At 47.8% G+C, this 20,270-nt stretch overlaps 1 protein-coding gene across 1 annotated transcript in view; it reads right to left on the bottom strand.

The window, feature by feature from the left end:
- Positions 1-5,378: 5,378 nt before the first annotated feature.
- Positions 5,379-20,270, bottom strand: part of CDCP1 (CUB domain containing protein 1) — a gene marked incomplete at both ends in the record, with an annotated part of 34,011 nt that continues 19,119 nt past the window's right edge. The window contains 7 exons of the mRNA XM_080934753.1: positions 5,379-5,802; positions 8,892-8,976; positions 10,518-10,883; positions 12,621-13,001; positions 14,391-14,612; positions 15,993-16,361; positions 17,627-17,989. Of these exons, the coding sequence (XP_080790879.1) occupies positions 5,379-5,802; positions 8,892-8,976; positions 10,518-10,883; positions 12,621-13,001; positions 14,391-14,612; positions 15,993-16,361; positions 17,627-17,989 (2,210 nt within the window). The remainder of the gene's footprint in view (positions 5,803-8,891; positions 8,977-10,517; positions 10,884-12,620; positions 13,002-14,390; positions 14,613-15,992; positions 16,362-17,626; positions 17,990-20,270) is intronic.

A 20,270-nucleotide genomic window follows, 5' to 3' on the forward strand; every position in this document is an offset into this window, starting at 1 on the left:
ACACACACACACACACACACACACACACACACACACACACACACACATACACCACACATACACCATACATACAGCACACATACATACACACACACACCCCACACATACATATATACATGCATACACACCACATGTACACACAATACACACATACATACTACACACCTACACACCATATACACAAACACACATACCCACACTGCTAGGACTTCACGCGCGCACACACACACACACACACACACACACACACATATGTATATACACCCACACATACACATTCCTGTGGGACTACACAGTTGACACAGACACACACACACACGCACACACACACACACACGGCTGGAACTTCATACACACATACCATATACCCATACACACACCACACACATACCACAAACACACATACATACATACGTACATACATACACACGCTCCTGGGACTTCACAGTTGTAACACACATACTCCTGGGACTTCTCAGTTCACACACACACACACACACACACACACACACACACACACACACACTTGGGACTTCATAGTTGCCCTGCCCACCAACCATACACTACTGGGACATGACAGTTGCATCTCATCAATACTGAGGTCCTGCAACCCAAATATGAGGCTGGGTTGGAATAACTGAACATATTGTCTTAATCTGTCTTGTTACTTTTTAACAGAATGGTTGACACTGGTTATTTTGTAAAGAAGGGTTTGTTTAACTTGTGGCTCTGAAGGCTGGGGAGCCCCAGGGCATGGCATTTGCTCAGCTTCTGAGGTGTGTGTGTGTGTGTGTGTGTGTGCGCGCGCGTGCATATGGTTGTATATATGTGTGGAGGCCAGAAAGTTCCGGTGGCTTTCCTCAGATGCCCCCTGTCTTTTGAGAAGGTTCCTCCACTGACCTGGAACTTGTCAAGTATGCTAGGCTGGCTTTATCAGTGAGCTACACGGGTTCATCTGTCTACCTTTCCTGTGCTGGAATTATAGGCTTGTGCCACCATGCCCAGTTTTCTTTTGGTGAATGCTAGTTTGGGAGCTGGCAAGATGGCTCATCTGGCAGAAAGCTTGCTGTGCATTTTAAGGATTTGAGTCTGGATCCCTAGAACCTTAATAGAAGCTGTGCACAGGGGCTGGAAAGATGGCTCAGTGGGTTAGAGCATTTACTGCTCTTCAAGAGGAACCTGGTTCAGTTTTCAATGTTCACGTCACTGCTGACAACCATCTGTAACTCACACACATAAATACCCCCACACATAAAATAATCTTAAAAAAATAGAAAGGTAAGCAGGAATATGTGGCTATGATCTCAGCTCTGGGGAGACTGGAGTGCAAAAGTAACTTTTACTCACCTTATGTAATTGTTGTCTCCGAGACTCACTGCCTCACTCTGCTAACCGAGGCCACATCCTGGAAGCTTCTAGACTCTGTACAGCCTTATCTAGGCCTAGAGTGTTTTTAGCCTCTGAGAATAAGCTCACCCTTTCCAGTCCTTTCTGAGCTCTGGCTGGTTCAACCCAACCATTCCGGTTCAAACTCCTCTTCAAGCTGACTGATTAAATCTGGCTTTTTTTCCTCTCTAGGCATCTCCTGAATTGCTCTGCTTGTCCTCATGCTAACTTTGCCAATCTTTTATCTTCTGGCTCCTTCTCATTCTGACTCATCCTGTGTTCACCCGTGTCCAGGCTGTTTTCTCTTCAGCCTGCCTCTGTACAATCGTCCAGGCAAAAACTGCCTCTTAATTGTCTGCCCCTCAATTAGACATCACTTTCAAACATGGGTGCTTTCTTTACCCATGGGTAAACTAACTTTACAGACATGGGTAACTAACTTTACCTTCATTGTTTGGGACTAAAAGTGTGTACTAAGGGCATGTCTGTGTTCCAGCCAGAGAGATCAGAGGTGTGCACTAGGGCTGAGCCACACCACAACTAGAAAAGTTTTTTGTTTTTTGTTTTTCAGTAGATAGCACAGTCTCAGGGTTCACAGATGCCCTGCAACACTGGAGAATCCTGAAGCTTACTTCCCAGTTAGTTTAGCCAGATCGGGAGCTCCGTGTTCAGTGAGAGACCCTGATGTTAGCAACCAGGCATCTCCAACACCTGCCCCAGGGACCCAGTGACATCAGGATGTATCATCACTAGATGCCAAGATGTGACACATTTCCAGTCACCATGAATGAGTGGTGTATCCTCCCCCATGCCTGTGCTCCATCCCTTTGTGAAAGGCCAGTCTTTCTTCTCCCTGCTCTTTTCCCTTCCGTCCTCCCCAGAGGTAACCTCTCTATACCCTCTCTCCAATATACCCCCTCCCCAATATACCTCCCACTTGAGATCTGTCCCATGGTGCAACTTTATGACGTCTATCAATTACTTAAGATTACAATACCTGCCTTAAAAACACCAATGTGGCTGCTGTGGGTGGTTCTACAGCCCTGGCCTGGTTCACTGCCGCTGCCATAGACCTCAAAATGGATGGCAGAATGTAAAACTTTTTTCCTGCTATGTATCTCACAATTCTCTCTCAGTCTCCTAGTATGGGATTAAATGTACTACCATGCCTGGCTAGGTCTCATTGTTATTTCAAACAAAAATAACAGCTCCCCATCCGGCGTGGCATCAGAAGAAGAGATGGCAGCATAAAGCCTGGTTTCCTGTCATCAGACAGGGCAGCCACTTGGCCAATGTGGGGCCTGTGGAAAAAAACTGGCTTTTGAACAAGGGGCACAGACAGCAGCGCTCAACAAATGGACATGCATTTTATTTTGTTTATTTATAAAAGTAAATGAATAAGATGCTGTCTTTCATTAAATAAATACTTTTCATATATGCTTTGCAGATCTACAGACTGGTCCTCCAACCTGTACTGAGGTTACAGCTGATGGACTTTGGCTTGTCCCCATGGAAGAGTCAACCTTTTCCTTCCCTACACAACCACGGGCTCAGCCAATGGGTGCTAAGTCAGCAGAGCCAAGGTAGAGGGGTACTGGGCTGACACACAGAAAGAACCAACATGTGAGACTGACCGTGTCCTCAAGGGTGCTTTGAAGGCAGAAGGCATTGGTGAGAAAGCATACAGGGCCCCTGCTCAGCATGGTGATTCCAGGTGAAGGAAAGAACCACAGCTGTCCCTGGCCCTTCATAGAGGGTCAGCAGCACCTTGGGTAGCTGGGTAGGAGACAACCTTCTCTCCTGGAAGGGAGTCAGAAGAAAACTTTTGGAAAGAAGAGTACATGAACACCCCCCAAGGTATATATGATTAAAAAACAAACCCTCTCCTTGTTGGAGAGAGCTCAAGAGGGCCAGGAGCTCTGTCCCAGAGGCTACATGATCAAGATGATGCGAGGCCTTTCCAAGGCCAACTCCCTGAGCACCATGAATCATCCTCATTTCCTGAACTCTGTACTGTGCTGAGCTGCACTACTGGGGCTTTTCCTCTACGTCATGGCAGGAGGAGTGTCCCATCGTCTCCTCCTTCTGTAAGCGATGGGAGCTCCTCCTCTGCTTTTCATACACCTCAGTGCCAGTCCACGCCATAAGCACATAACCTCAGAGTAAAGCCAACCAGACAAGAGGCGGACTAGGTTGTCCTGGATGTCCTGTTTGAGGATCAGAGCCACCTGTGACCCACTTTAGCTGGGCATCTCTGATCAAGGACATGCCTGTGTGTGTGTGTGTGTGTGTGTGTGTGTGTGTGTGTGTGTGTGTGTGTGTGTATACACATGCATATATATATGTATATATATATATATACATATATATACACGCATATATAGGCTAAATCAAATTCGTTTTAGGCTGGGTCATTTTGTATGAGCTCCCTTGGCAGGAGGTCTGGAGAGACAGAACATCCTCCCCTTCCTCTCAGAGATCCTCACACCTTCCCAGCCAGTGGGTGCTGTGCCTGAAACACGGTAAAGGGATTTTCCCCTGGTGATTAAGTTAAGGCTATGCATATGGGGACTACATTGGATCTGCAAATGAAAGTAGCAAGTGGTTCAATTAGTGACCGGCCATACCAACACAGACAGACTTGCACAGCCATGGATGCTTTTAGATGCTGGGAGAGGCAAGGAAATTCCAGGAGCTTTGGAAGCACAGCTTTAACAACAGTCAGGCTGGTTTGGGAATTCTGATCTCTAGAACTGCATCGATGCTGTGTTTAAGTCAAAGGATGTGCTGCAGTGATACCATGACACCGATGCAGATGTCTACTGTCTGATCTCTCTCTCTCTCTGTGTGTGTGTGTATACACTCACTGTACAGCTGGGTTTCTCTGTGTAGCCCTGGCTGTCCACAACTCACTATATAGTCCAGGTTGGCCTCAAACTCACCAAGATATGCCTGCCTCTGTCTCCCGAGTTCTGGGATTAAAAACATCCTCTACCACCACCCATATTTAGACATTTTTTAAAGGTTCAAATTATTCTCACATTTTCTGTTCACATGTCAAAACATTGCTGTGGCTGGGAGAGCCACACACCACACAGGACAGCTCTGGGAAATCTCTTATTTCTAGGAGTCGGGGATGAGGGGAACCTGTGATCAATTCTGCAGGGGGACAGCCGTTTGCAGTCAAGGAGGACTGGAAAATCTCCTGAGTAGGAGATGCATACGTGTAATTTCTGGTTGGGTAGATCGTCGACCTCCCCGATGGATGCACTGTTATCTAGTGGTCTGCGAAAACCAAAGTACGGCTGTCCAAACCAGTCAGCAGAAGTCATGAGTGCAGGGGTCAAAAGAGCTGCGCGTGTTCTCAAAAGGATCTTACACAGACCGGGGGGCCTTCAACTCACTGCATACTTGATGACTTGAAATTCTGATCCTCCTGGGATTACAGGTGTGACCATCTTGCCGAAGGCTGAAGCCCAGAGCTTTGTGCATGTTAGGCAAGTACTCCACTGCCCTCCCCCCAGCTCCACATCCAACTTTTAAAAAACATACAGGACCACCAAATAAATATGACTACTACAAAACAAAAACAAAAACACATTGTCCTTGTCGTCCACAGGACTCCAGTGAGAGCAGAGTCCTCAAGTGGAGCTCCTGGGAATCAGCTAAGTCTCTGCTTATCACTGGGAATCCAGGAATCCAGGGATCATTGTAGTCCTGACTGGGTGGATCGCGTCTCTCTTCCGTCCCTGTGGGCCAGCCCCAACACAACCTGAGTGCAGGAAGGCCTGAGCTTGAGGCTGGCATCCCCACCAGAAAACCAGGATTTGCTTGTCACTGGAAGCAGTCCACCAGAAAACCAGGATTTGCAAAAGCTACTCTTCCTTCTAGCCGATTACGCTTCCCTCTGACTTCTGGTTGGGCAGTTCTGCAAGTCTCAATGCCTGGTTTGCTGCTATGCATCTCAGCAAAGCCTTTGGAATGGGGCCAAATTACTCTTTAGTCACCATTGGTCCTTGGATGTCAAGTAAGGGGATGCCAGTCTCCCCAACACCTACCTCCCCCTTGTTGGGGTGCGAGAAAGTGTAGGGTTCACTCTCAGACTCAGGAGGGCTACTAGGAGCCAGCTCATCCGCAGTGAACTTTGCAGTTGGGGTCCTGGAGGATATAGGGGGTGGAGTGGGGGGGCGGTTTCCCATGGGGCCCTGGAAGGGCCGGTAGGTGTCCACCTCTGGTTGGATGAAGGAACCACCTGAGTCCTGCAGCAAGTGGCCATACACCATGGTGTCTTCGATGACAGCATACACATGAGAGTCATTATCCTTTCGCCCTTTTTGGAACTTTTGAGCCTGGGGCGCCTGGGTATTGACATCACCATTATAGATACCCACAGCAGGACCCTTGTTCACCTTCTTCCTGTTTGTAGAGAGTAACACAACAGAACGAGGAAACAGATAAGTGACGGCAGGGGTCCTTGGGGTTCTAAGCCCAGCTCACTTTGCCCTTGCAGGCTGTTCTTGTTTGAAAATGAAACTCTATCAGGGGCTACCCTTAAGCAAATAGCCCTTGTCTCAGGCTTTCAAGATGGAGACTGAAGGATGCTAAGTGGAGAGGTGGTTTAAGTGAATTTGTTTTGCCTCTGATAGACTTCAGGGAAACCAACCATGGAGATACTTGGCAATTCCACCCCTCCCTTTTCTTCCCAGTAATAGGGATGCACAAGCCTTTCTAAACCTCATCAGCTCAGCATGCCCAGGCAGACCTTCTAGAACATTCAGTGCTACCCTGTACTAATACCGCTGCTTCTCTTGCACAGAGCAAAGCTGATTAGCTAATTCCAAACAGTTAATGTCCATGACTCAGGAGGAGAGAAGGGCACAAGCCAGCTAATTTTCTACTAGAGTTGAGGACAGAACAGCTCATAATTAGCTGAGTGGCTCTGCCCCATTCTATTGACAGCAGCCACCAGGGGAAAAAGCTAAAGTGCAGACAAAATCCAGGATTCAGGGAAGCCATTAGCTCTGGGTGTGTGGTGTTTTCTGGTACTCAGATGTGGACAATCGTTGGCATGCCTGCCTTGGGCACGCAGCTTTGCCTTCTGTGAACAAAGCAGCAGGGACTTGGACTATAGCTGACTCAAAAGGAGGCTGTCAGTCTGTCAGTCCAATTAGCACAATGGAGTATAGAATGCAAAGGCTAGCAACTCACTAATCCTGGATTCTGCTTTTTTGGGAGGTAAAAATCCATCTGGTGTTGACCAGTTCTTCAGGTTCTGGAATGAGGCATTCAGCAGACATTCCTCCCTCATGTCCTCACAGTGCCTGGCTTTTCCCCTCTACTGATGGATTGTGGGGAAGACTCTGTCTTGCCCCTGGTTTATCCCCAGCACATTATGCAGTCCTAGTGCCAAGGAGACTCTGAATAAACACCTACAGCAGAAACAAGCTCAGCATCAGTATCTCCCCTTGTGCTTACAGAACCCACCCCAATCCACACACACAGCTTTGGGACAGGAGATTCAAACAGGCATGTCAGCCAGCAGCCTTATGTAATTGGAGAGACCACAGAGAGAATGCCCGTGCTGGTAAGTCTCAGGTCAATCTGGAAAAGTTTGGAGAAAGAGGCACAATAGCTGGATTCTTCCTCTCAGTCAAATCCAAATCTTTCAGGGGCTCAGTGTTAAAAGCATGCGTCCCGGCTAGTGAGTGGGACGTGCTGTGTACCCCAGACAAGAAAGCTTGCTTTCTTAGTAGTGGCGTGCAGCTCACAGAAAAAGTCTTCTTGGACTAGGAAGGAGCCAGGCACTCCTCAACAGTTGGAGGTTTTAAGATAGTCCCACTGCACAGCAGGAATTTGCCCAGGGCCATAGTGAATTAGAATAAATAAATAAAAAGTTTGGGGACTGGAGATAGTTGGTAATGTGGCTGCTGTGCGTGATAACCCAAATAATAAATAAAATGCAATAAAATTATAAAACATTTTTAAAAACCGAGGAATGACACCTGATGTCCTCTGGCTTCCACAACATGACCAGAACATACATGTGCACCACACACACCTGCACACTCAATTGTTTTTCTTTCTAGAAGGTGCAAACCGTGATAAAGTAAACAGAGATCTCTCTGATTTTAATCAGACATAGGGTATTTAATGGGGTCTGATGTCAAAGTAGATTTAAAAAGACATTTACCTTTCAAGTAGTTAAACCTGCTGTCAGGCCCTGTCTCCTCTTAGCTCCAGGGCCACCTTCTGGTTTGCATGTCCCACAGACAAGCAAGCACAAAACAGTTTGTTTAAGAAACCAGAGGAGAAAGCAAGCCAGGGCAAAAGGCTTGTTTATCCTCCAGGTAGCAGTGGGAGTGGTTTCCACTAAAAACACTCCTGTTACCATCAACTTCAAATGTAAACACAGGAGACTTGTGCTGGGGCCAGGATGTCACTGTATAGGTGTGTGTGTGTGTGTGTGTGTGTGTGTGTGTGTGTGTGTGTGTGCTCCCTGAGGTGTGCCTCCCCACCTCGTGAAATTTACCCTTAATAAGAATATTTAACATTGATCTTTGTGTGGAACTGGGAGGCAAAAATCTCCAACATCATTGACATATTAAGCTAGATGTGGAGAAGTCTATAATCTTAGCACCCAAGGAGAATAGGAAGTTTAAGGCCAGCAGGGAATATATGAGACCCTGTCTAAATCCATCCACCATCCATCATCCATCCACTATCCATCTACCCATCTATCTTCCATTCATTCACCCATCCATCCATCAATCCATCCACTACCCATCCATCCACCCAGCCATCCCCCATCCACCCATCCATCCATCCACCCACCCATCCATCCATCCACCCATCCATCCACCCATCCATCCATCCATCCATCCATCCATCCATCCATCCACCCATCCATCCATCCATCCATCCATCCATCTACCCACCCACCCATCCATCCATCCATCCATCCACCCATCCATCCATCCATCCATCCATCCATCCATCCATCAATCTATCCATCCATCCCCCATCCATCCATTCATCCATCCATCCATCCATCCACCCAGCCATCCCATCCATCCATCCATCCATCCATCTACCCATCAATCCATCAATCCATTCACTATCCATCCACCCACCCACCCATCCACCCATCCACCCATCCACCCATCCACCCATCCATCCATCCATCCACCCATCCATCCATCCACCCACCCACCCATCCACCCACCCATCCATCCATCCATCCATCCATCCATCCATCCATCCACCCACCCACCCATCCATCCATCCACCCACCCATCCATCAATCCATCCATCCATCCACCCATCCATCCACCCACCCATCCATCCATCCATCCATCTATCCATCCATCCATCCATCCATCCATCCACCCATCCATCCACCCACCCATCCATCCATCCATCTATCCATCCATCCATCCACCCACCCACCGAGTATGATCCAAGGAGGCATCAAATCATCCACAGACAGCTGGAGAGATTCCACTTACTTCTTTTTCACAAAGCAGATGATGAGTCCCAGGGCAAACAGCAGCAGAGCTCCACCTCCTGCTGCACCAATGATGACAGCCAAATCTGTGAGCAGAGACAGGAAGGCAAAGGAAGAGACAGGAGAGTTAGCATGAATAAGGAAGAACTTGATAAGTCTACAGCCCCCAGCTTTTTCCCTTCTGATTAGAGAGGGTTTAAAACTGAAGGTGACTGTGTCAGTTCTGAGCCTCATCTTTAAAGGAACTGTCGGCTGGTGCTTTTCAATGAGAGGAAGCCAGCCAGTGTATTACACGTTTGATTATGTAGAGGCCACCCATGTTGGTCATGCAGAGTTTCCCTGGGTATAAAACTCAGTTGTGCTAAGAGGAAAAACCAAGGCCCCAGGGTTCATGTCTCCAGTTCTATGTTCCGTTTGAGCTGTTTGGCATATGCATGTGAACCACTGTGTTGTCTGAATTTTTGACCCATAGTTATGAGCAAACAAAACAGTTACTAAGTCAGTGGTTCTCAAGCTTCCTAATGCTGTGACCTTTAACATAGTTCCTTATATTGTTGTGACACCCCCAACCATGAATTATTTAGTTGCTACTTCATAACTGTAATTTTGCTACTGTTATGATTCATGACACAAATATCTGATACAAAGAATGTCTGATAGGCCACCCTTGCGGGGGTTGCAACCCATGGGTTGAGAACCACCGGTCTAAGCCAATACAATTTGGAATAGTTTGTATGTAGCACTTAAATACATGAAACAGTTGGAGGTTGGGCACCTACCACCTAATGGCTACTCCTGGCTTCCAACCAAGCTGCCTTAGAGAAGGAAGAACAGAGGAGCAGAGGGGCGATCAGAGACTGAAACATCAGGAGTGAAAGACCAGGTCTTTTCATCTGGGTTGTCTTTTCCCAAACTGCACAATGGGAAAAGTGCACAGATCTGAGAGGGAACACCACACAAGACAGGGATTTAGGATCCCTTGCTTGCTTACAAAGAAATAAAGGGTGAGATTCAAGAGGACACGGTGGTGGCTTTTCTTCCTCTCCCTCCCTTCCCTCTCCAGGTCCTCATATTTTAATCCTCATTTTTGAACCCCCATGATCGTTCAGCCCTCATTTTACAGAGGAAGAGCACAGGAGTGAAGAGAATTCCTACATAGATCCCAGAGTTCAAGAGTGAAGAATTGTAGCAGAAGGATCCGGATGAGTCAAGAGGATGTGGCAGAAGATGGGTTCTGCCCATTGCTTCTAGGCTTCCTTTGGTATCTTGTGCATTTCTCAACACTGAAGAATCATGTAAGCTCAACTGTCTTGAATTATTTTGGCTGGGACCTTCGTGAATGTCAGTATACAGTCAAGATCTGCAAAGTTAATCTGTAGATCAGTCTGTTGATCTGTAATCAACCTGCATAGCCTGCAGATGAACAATAAGTGGGCCCGATAAGCCTAATTCGGAACAGACTCACCCGGACAATGTGTGAACAATAATGAATGCTGTACACTAGCTGACTCGCATGTGGCTAGCTATGACTCAATCTGTTTCCTGACTTGCCTTGAACACTTGCTCCCTGTCCAAGTGCCAATTTGTCTTTCCTTCACCATCTCCAGGAGACTCTGAAACTTCTTACCCACAGTCCTTGGGGTAAGAGTCACCCAGAAGAGCAAATCTAGCTGCTTGCCATTCATGGGGCTGCAATTGGAGATGTTAACCCAGAAGCTGTGATGGTGGAAACTTGGCTTAGGCAGGACTTCCTCCTCCAGGCTGAAGATCTCCTCTGCCCGGGTCTGTTGCTCCTGGATGATCATGAACGCACGCCCCGACTGGCAGGCCAAGCCAAAACGCTCTTTGAAGAAGGTCAGACAAGCCACTTGGTTGCTAGGCACACTGATGTTCCAAGACACTGAGGAGAGGGCAGGCAGACCGTGGTCCCAGTTGGGTGATCTCAGGTAGACCTTGTTTTTTGTGTCTGGGGTCACCGTGAAGATGCCTTCCTCTGCAGGAAAGGGAAGAGATCCAGACAAATGCCTCACTCAACAGAATGAAGAGAAAAATACTGAGCAGTCTATGCCAGCACCACCCAACAGAACTTTCTGGCATAATGGGCGTGTCCTCTATTATGACTGTTCAGTAGGTAGCCATTATTCATGTGAACTTGTTGAGCATTTACTATGTGCTCATGGTGCCAAGCAGTATAGTCAGCATCTACGCTATCCACTGAGGGCTGTGAAGCACAGGTCAAGCCACCAGTCCATATACTGCTGGGCGGTGATAGGACCTATAACGGGAGAGGTCAAGTAGAAGTTAGGCCACTGCAGACATACCCTTAAAGGGGTTTTGGGGAACCTGTCCCTTACCCTATCTTTGCTTTCTGATGACCATGAGGTGAGCAGCCTCTCCCATCACACACTCCTGCTATGATGCACTGCTCCAACACAGACCCCCAACGGTGACTGGATCTACCAAGGATGGCATTCAGTCCAAAACTGTGAGCCAAAGCAAACTTTTCCTGCATGTAAGTTCCTTAGCTCAGCAAAGGAAAGCCAGTACAACAGAAGCTCATATTTTTCATCCACTCAACGTTGATTTTGGTTTACATGATTACATGTGGTTACTGTATTGGTTAGTGAAGGCTAGCTCTCTATGAGACAAGGTGCCCAGGTTCATTTCAAACAAATAAACATCAGAACAGTTTGCCAAATAAGGGTTCTCAGAAATATTCCCAACATGGCAATCCTCCTGCCTCACTCTGCTGTGGCAGTGGGATATATATCTATGTCTGTCTCAGAGAACAACGACAACAAAAATTTTAAAAAGCTGCAGGTTATGGCAGAAACCTAGAATTGAAATGTTGAAGGGGCTTCCAACATGCCCACAGGTCCACTGTATGCTTCAGATGAGATATGAACTAACATTCTGCTCTGAGGAGAATAACCTTGATTTCCAAAGGCTTCCCAAAGGGGATTCCCTGGCAATCCTGGAGACAGTAATCAGGGAAACCTGGATTGACCTTAATCTATCACCAAAGATCCATTTATTTTCCACTATGACTCTGAAAAGTCAGCCTCAAAAAAAGATCTCAGCCAATTTCAAAATGACCTCTCGTGTAACACCGCCACCCCTGACCTCTCGTGTAACACCGCCACCCCTGACCTCTCGTGTAACACCGCCATCCCTGACCTCTCGTATAACACCTCCATCCCTGACCCCTCATGTAACACCGCCATCCCTGACCTCTCGTGTAACACCACCACTGTGCTCTTCATGGTATACTGAACTGTCAAAGCAGAATCATAAATAACCCAGGGCTGGAGAACAGTTTGTCATTTTTTTCCCCAGTTAGCTTCCAAAAAAAGACCAGAACCGATTCTTTGTCTCACTGCCTACCAGCCGTGCCTCTTACTGTCAGAAACAGTTTTTCAGATTTACAGGATCTGGAAATTTCCATGGGAGGTTGGTGGAAATGTCAGGATTAGAACCCAGTGTCCAGCACTTCCTTCCGATGAGGCACAGACTCAGGCAACAACCCTGTCTCTCTAAATTATGATTTTTTTTTTACGATAGATTGTACCTGTAACCTGTGAGCCAAAATGACCCTTCCTTAAGCTGCTGCCCCTTATGCATCTGATCACACAACAGGAAAGTAACTAATACAGGTTTATACAAGATGCAACGAATGTCTAACAAGAATGGCTTCGAGGGTTTAGAGGTGGATGAGCAAGAGAACACTTACCTTTGAAATATGGTATGAAGGACACTGTCAGGTCTTGCTTGGGGACATCTTGCTGAAAGCTGGGAGCATATGTTCGCAGTGTCACGGAGCTATTTTGCTTCACCTGGATCTTCTCGATGGAGCCTCCTGGACAGAAGGAACCAAAGTACAGGTCCTGGCCAGGGGTGGTGGCGGCCACATGGTAACTGAAGCTGGTGTTACAAGGCCTCTCTCGTGTATGCTGCTGTAGCTTCTGGCCTGGCACCAGCATAAGGCTGAGCCTCTCCTTGGGCACCAGTAACTTCCAGGAGAAGTCATGGAGCTGTACGGGCAACTGGAGGATGTCCTTAGGCACCTGCAGGTTGAAGGATTTCCTGTAGCAGTAGCGGTGGTCCAGACAGCCTGGAAGAGAAAGCCGGTGGTGCCCATGTGCAAGGGGGAGGGGGTGGAGCGCACCCTCCTTGGCATGTAGGTTGGCCTAAAGACAGAATCGGGCGCTGCCTGCTTTCCTTTCTGTTTATGACTCTTCACTAGCTTTCCTGTCTACTCTCTATCCTTGCAGCCAAGCTCCCGTGAGAACTCAGGACAGAAAGACTCTTCTTCCTTTGTCTGGGATTCTAAAACACAAGTGTCTACCCCAACATGTCCCCACATTCCTGTGTCATGTTACAGCTGTGAGTGACACTGTGGTCATCTCAGCTTGCATCACACCCCACCACTTCTTAATTGTGTGGCTCCTTGCAACTCCAGCTCCAGGACCCTCAGCTTCCTGTTAGAGATCATGGCGTCTCAGCAGGAGGTGGCTGGGTTTTCTTTTCTTCTTTTCTTTGAATAGGGTTTCTTTATTTCACTCTGGCTGTCCTGAATCTCTCTGTGTAGACCAGGCTGCCCTCGAACTCACCTCTACCTACCTTCGCCTTCCTAGCATTGGGATTAAAAGCATGCACTAGTACATCTGTCTCAGGTGTTCTGTTTTTAAAAGACATGATCTCATATAGTTAGGCTGGCCTGAAACCCTATGTAGCCAGAGATGACCTTGAACTTCTGACTCTCCTGTGTTCACTTCTCAAGTACTAAGATTTCAGCGGTGCGTGCATGGTTTGTGCATTGCTGGGGAGAGCCCAGGGTGCTGGAAATGCTAGGAAATCATTATGCCAACTAAACCTCATGTCCAGTCTTGAATATGAGTTTGGCTGCACTTGTTGAGACTCTCACAAGCCACAGAAGGAGCCATGCTAAGTCCACTTTGTCTTGTCAGGTTCTCATTTTTTCCCCCAGGCTGGGCTTGAACTTGCAGAGCCAAGTCAGAACCTAACGTGTGCTGTGAAAGCATTCTGCCAACTAAGTTACATCTCCATCTCCCAGGAGTCTAGGCTCTTGATGGACAAGGAGTCAGGAAGGACAAGTGGAGACAGGGAGCTGAGCAAAGGGACTTCCCCGGGAGACTGGCAGGTTGGGCAGAGACAAGGAGAGATAGAACCTGCTGTGACCTTCTGCCGGATGAATGTTCAGCGGACACCTGTCTTAACAGGCGTGTCAACACTTGCAGATTCTCTCCCTTGATCCTGCTCACCTTCCCTCAGTGGTCATCTCATACTATCGCAACCCACCTACTAAGCTCCACTAAGGGCAAGATAGTACAGCAGGTGAAGGCACATGCCACCAAACTGATTCCCATAAGTTATCTTCTGACCCCTTGCACGTGTGTGTGTGTGTGTGTGTGTGTGTGTGTGTGTCTGAGGCGAGGGATGGGGAGAACCCATACAGTCAGGGTTTTTGGTAAGGGCATACTTAGGGTTTTCTCCACATTCACCCACAGGCGTGTCAAGTCATCGCACAGGAAGGAAATCTTGTGTTTGGAGCCAGCTGCCAGGGTGACATTGGTACTACAAGTCCGGGACTCTAGACACACGAAGCACCCAGGAACAAACCTGCGGCCATGTCTGACTGGCCGTGGCTCTATGGTGAGCGACATGGCTCGCTCTTGACTCAGGTCCACCACGTAGGTTTTATCTGAAACCACAAAGAGATGAGGTGAGTCACGGAGAGGCAGCTACCATGTGAAGTGACCAAAGTGACACGTCACCTGTTGTGGAATGAGCATGTTCAGAGATGCGTGCACACACACACACATACACACACACACCTCCCCACACCCCCACATGACACCCTACACACATACCACACATACAAACACACTCACACACACATCACAGCCCCCCTACATCACAATGCACACACATGCCCACACATACCACATACACACCCACACATAGCCACACACTCCACACATACCACACATACCCACACATGCCACACACACCACACATACACCTACACACACATATACAACCACACATCCACATGAACCATACACCCCCCATACCACACACACACACACATACCCACACACACATACAACCACACATCCACACGAACCATAACCCCATACCACACACACACACACACACATACACACCACACATCACACACACATACATACATACATGCACACACACCTCATACTCCCATTTCTACCCCCCACATATACCACACACACATAGACACACACATCACACACATACAAATATACATTCACACATGCTTCATACCCCCATACCACCCACCCTCCACCCCCCCCCAAACACCACACACACATACCCCACACATTTTCTCAGTACTTCCTATGCCATTCTCTTCCTCTGAGAAGCTCTGGGTTCTGAGCTTGCTCTACTGTTGTTGAACTGTAAGACTCAAGACAGAGTCTAGTTCCACATGCCTTTGAATTGTCTGGTTTCATTAGAATTACCTAAGACTATGTAATGTTCTATCAGTCCGTTTAGCACAGGGTTTAAAATAAGTGTGTCTAAGGTGGTGGTGGTAGTGGTGGTGTTCAGCCAAGAATTATGATAATTCCTTCCCCACTGCTATCCACTGTTATGGATGATGCTCCCACTGCAGGGTCAAGGCAAGAGAGGTCTTACAAGGCAACTTTTCAATGTCCTCATTGAAAACAGACTAGCTGGGGCTAGAGAGATGGCTGAGAAGTAAGGGCACTTATTCTAAAAGAGGATCTGAGCTCAGTTCTCAGCACCCACACAGACACACACATACACACACAGACACACACACACACACACACACACACAGAACAAAAACAAAAATCAAACCAGCTATGACCCTGAATGCAGGACTGCTTGCTTCTTACTGTGCTGGGGCCAAGGTTCCTGATCAGTGTCTATCTGTGTGACTGTCCCCATGTGTAACACTCACTTCCTGAAACTCCTGCAGTGTCCAAAGTCCATGTATCCTGGCTGCTATATATGCAGAGGAGGTGGCCACCTCACCTAAGCAACACAGGCTACAGGAGCGGGGAGGGCATGGGTTACTCACTGCTTTCATTCTGTGGACGTTGGACCAGGACCTGAAACTGGAGCCGAAGGATTCCTGGGCTCTGGGCATCCTGGTCACAACCTTGTAGGGAGAGGTTGAAGTTCCCAGCCATGTTTCCTGGCTGTTTGTCCTCCAGTCTGAACACCTCTGGGTTGGTGGTGGATCCTGGGATATAGTATTCAACGCGCTCTTCCTTCCTCTCACAGTTGGAGACATTGAAGTTGAGGAAGGACACACTGGCCCTTAGGTGTGCAGGGACAACAAACTGCCAGGTCATAAGCTCATCTTCAGGGAAGCCCCCTGGGTAGTTGGCTGACATCAGGGTTGCTGAGCCTTCACCCTCAAATACTGACTCAATGATGCACAGGCCTGTTGAGACAGATCCAAAACAGGAAGAAAGCAGATGCTGGTACCTGTCCTGGCTGTCCACGGCTGAGGGCAGAAGTTCTGGAGAAATGCAGGCCTCAAGAGTAGGGCTGCATGTAATATTATACTGAGGGTGGTGATTAGGAAGAAGACCCATTAGCAGTGAGTGAGCCAGTGTTTAATAACTGACTGGGATGGGGGGAAACCAGTTTGTTCAGTGTATTCTTATCTCTTTGGGCTTAACATAGTCCTCAGGGCTTAGTTAAAGCTGCCAACTGTGGAACTGAGCAGTGTCTCATGAACATGTGTGTGCGCGTGCACACACACGCACACACCCACACCCACATCACTGAGAGCATTAAGCTATAGCAGAATCAGAAGGAAGTGTTCAGCTTTGAGCATTACCTTTGCTTCTAAGATGATTTACTCAGTTTCTACAATGTTTCTACATGAAACTTTACAAGTTTCTACAATGTCACTTTTTGTAATGCTGAGCTATTGAGCAGGGACTCCTTCAAGACTGATTGTTCTGAAGCAGCATGAGGAAAACCAGCGCAATACGTGACTCACTGACATGTGTAGAGAAGACAGACAGCCAGGTAACAAAGTCAAGCAGTGCTCCGTGAAAGTGGGGCTGTATAGCCAAACCCACGTCACCCCCTGACCCTCCAACGGTTCTCTGTGTAAGAACCCTGGTTGTCCTGGAACTCTCTTGGTAGACTAGACTGGCCTCTAATTCACAGAGATACAACTGCCTCTGTCTCCTGAGTGCTGGGATCAAAGCTGCCACACCCTACTCCTCCACGTCATTTTGTGAAACAAGCATTGTGCGCAAAAGGGACAAAGAAGCTGGGTCTGGCTCTACACATCTGTAATACCAACACTGGAGAGATGGAGGCAGGAAGATCAAGGTCAGTCTTGGTTACACAGTAAACTTGTAGCCAGCCTGGGCAATGTGAGACTGTCTTAAAAAATAAACAGCTTTTGGGGAGTAGTGGCACACACTTTAATCCCCAGGAGACAGATGAAGGTGGATTTCAAGGCTAGCTTGGTCTATCGAGTGAGTTTCAGGACAGGCAAAGGTACAGAGAGAAATGCTGTCTCAAGCAAGCAAGCAGGCAAGCCAGCCAGCCAGCCAGCCAGCCAGCCAGCCAGCCAGCCAGCCAGCCAGCAGGCAAGCAAACTGCTGACATTGCATGTTGAATACCCTGCAACATCCTACATACGTCCATATGACCACACAGTGGGAATAGGAGGTGCATGCTCACGTTTGATAGACGATCGATTGGCAATACTGAAGCCTGAGACGTTCCTGGGGTGGAACCAGGGCAGGTGTAAGGCCATCTTCACACCCTCTTGCATCTTGATCCGGGACACAGTGCCATTACTGCAGAAGGTCCCAATCCTGACCTCCGTGGCATCTATACGGCCACTGATGGAGTGGGTCACCCCATCTGCACAGCTCTCGCCTGGCCCAATCTGCCTCAGGCGAGGGGTTGAAAACTGCAGCTCCAGGCCAATGCTCTTATGAGCTCTGACATCCCAGATGAAGGTCTTGTTGAGGGCGGGCAGTTCTGATGTGGATGGCTGAAGATGAACCTCCCCAAAAGGACACGGGCCTGACATGCAGTCTGTAACAAACACAATTTTGATCAGAGATACTTTAAGGCCCATGCTGCTCTTCCTCCTCAGCCCCGAAAGCAGGCTATTTGGGATTGTGCCCAGGTGTGTTTTCCACCCGTAACTGCTCACTGGTGGCCTTTAGTGCCTTGGCTGGGGAGTTGTTGTGATCAGAGAAGACTAAGGCTTGCCCATGCTCTCATTCTGGGTTGCAGGACTGAGAAGGCCTGGCTCCACTGCCTCAGGTGGTATAACCTGGGCCGACAGTGTGTCACCTCAGGCTGGACTTTAGTAAAAACGATTATCCCATGCTCAGCTTCCTCTGGCTGGGCTGCAGCTTCTGGGGAGTGGGGTGGGGGTGGGGGGTACATTCCCTTGTGATGGTTAATCTAGACTGTCAACCTGACGGAGTCTGGTATCACCATGGAAACAAATCTCTGGGCACGTCTAGGAGAGATTTTCTAGATTAGATTGGTTAAGGGGGGAAGACCCGCCTTGAACTCGACAGCGCGGTCACCTGGATTGGGGTCTTGAACTGAATAGGAAGCAGAAAATGAGCCTAGCCCCAGCATTTATCTTTCTCTGTCTCCTAACTAGAGATACAATGTAAGCATCTGCCTCCTGCTCCTGGTGTCTCTCCACTGTGATGGACAGGATCCCTTGGAACACTGATCCAAGTAAAATCCTTTCTTAAGTTGCTTTAGTAGGGCATTTTGCCACAGCAATGAGATAAGTAATAATATGGACACACACATGCACAGGCACACACACACACACACACACACACACACACACACACACACACACACACACACACCTGTCTTTGTAGTGCAGACACCGAACACTGTTTCCCAGACTCAGTGTGTTTGGTATCTGGTTTAACTGTCCCCAGCTAGCCTTCTAAAGGAGCTACAGAGAGCCTGCTCCTTGGGGTAACTTCCTTCCTGTATTTGGAAATTAATTTCATGGTTTTGAGGGCATGCTGCCAGGCTCCACCTTTTAAGCTTCTTTTCCCTTCTACATCTCATTAACATATTGGGTATAATCGCCTGATTCCCAAAGCAGTGAGCTTCCTGCACTGAGACTCTCCTGACTCTATTAGCACTGCAGAGGAGTCATCTTAAAGCTAATAACTAATTACATCCTTTGATACACTGTGTTTCTTAAGCCTTTTAAAACCTCAGGACTGTTACTATCAAGGAGGACTCAGGGAAGACTGAAATGAAAGAAAGCCTGCAGAGCCACTTTTTGTGCTGTACATAGAGGATGTGAAGGGACAGTGGCCTTTGGCCATGTAATAAGAACCTGTAGATCCTTACTTGTGCTCCACCTAGGTGTTGGAAAGTGTATAGATGGGGTTCAGGAAAATGCTTGCTTTGTGAGCATGAGGACCTGAATTCAAATCACCAGCACCTCAAAAAGGTGGGCATGACATCTGGGCAGTGGTGGCACATGCCTTTGTCCCTGCTCTTGGGAGGCAGAGGCAGGTGGATTTCTGAGTTTTTTTCTATGGGTGAGTTCCAGAACAGCCATGGCTACACAGAGAAACCCTGACTCAAAAAACCAAAAAGGAAAAAATAAAATAAAATAAAACTAGGCATGGCAGTGCATTCCTGTAACCACAGCATTGAGGGGCAAAGAGACAAGTGGACCCAAGTTTCTAAAAGTCAGTGAGAGATCTTGTCTTGAGGCAATAAGAGCAATAAAGGAAGACACCAGTATTTGGTTCTGGCCTCTGCATGTGCATTCATGGGTCTGTGTATGTGCACATTCATGTTCGTGTGTGTGTGTGTGTGTGTGTGTGTGTGTGTGTGTGTGTGTGTTGTTCAAACACTCAAAACCTGTGTGGGGCAATGCATGCCTGCAATCACAGAGCTGACAAGATGGCCAGCCAGCCTAGATAACTAGTGAGTTCCAGATTCAATGAGAAACCCAGTCTTAAAAATCACAGTGGATAACAGTAGAGGAAGACAGACACTGAACATCGATCTCTTCACATGCTTGAGCATGGATGTGCCTGTACACACACACACACACACACACACACACACACACACACACTCAACTCCAAATAGAATTAGGAGAAATCAAGATCAGTGTAAGACCTCTGAGATCATCTGAATCAAACCTCTCATTATTGCAAAGCAACCCTAGAGTTCACTTGGCCACTTCCAGATGCAGCTGACTCAGCACTGAAGTCGGGCTGTCTGTGGTCAGCTTGCATTCATGTCAGGGCTCCGCACAGCCAAACCAATAAAATAGGATCAGATAAAGTGGTGATTAATGTGGATA

This window comes from Micromys minutus (genome assembly GCF_963924665.1).
Source record: "Micromys minutus genome assembly, chromosome: 21".
Lineage (NCBI taxonomy): Eukaryota > Metazoa > Chordata > Mammalia > Rodentia > Muridae > Micromys > Micromys minutus.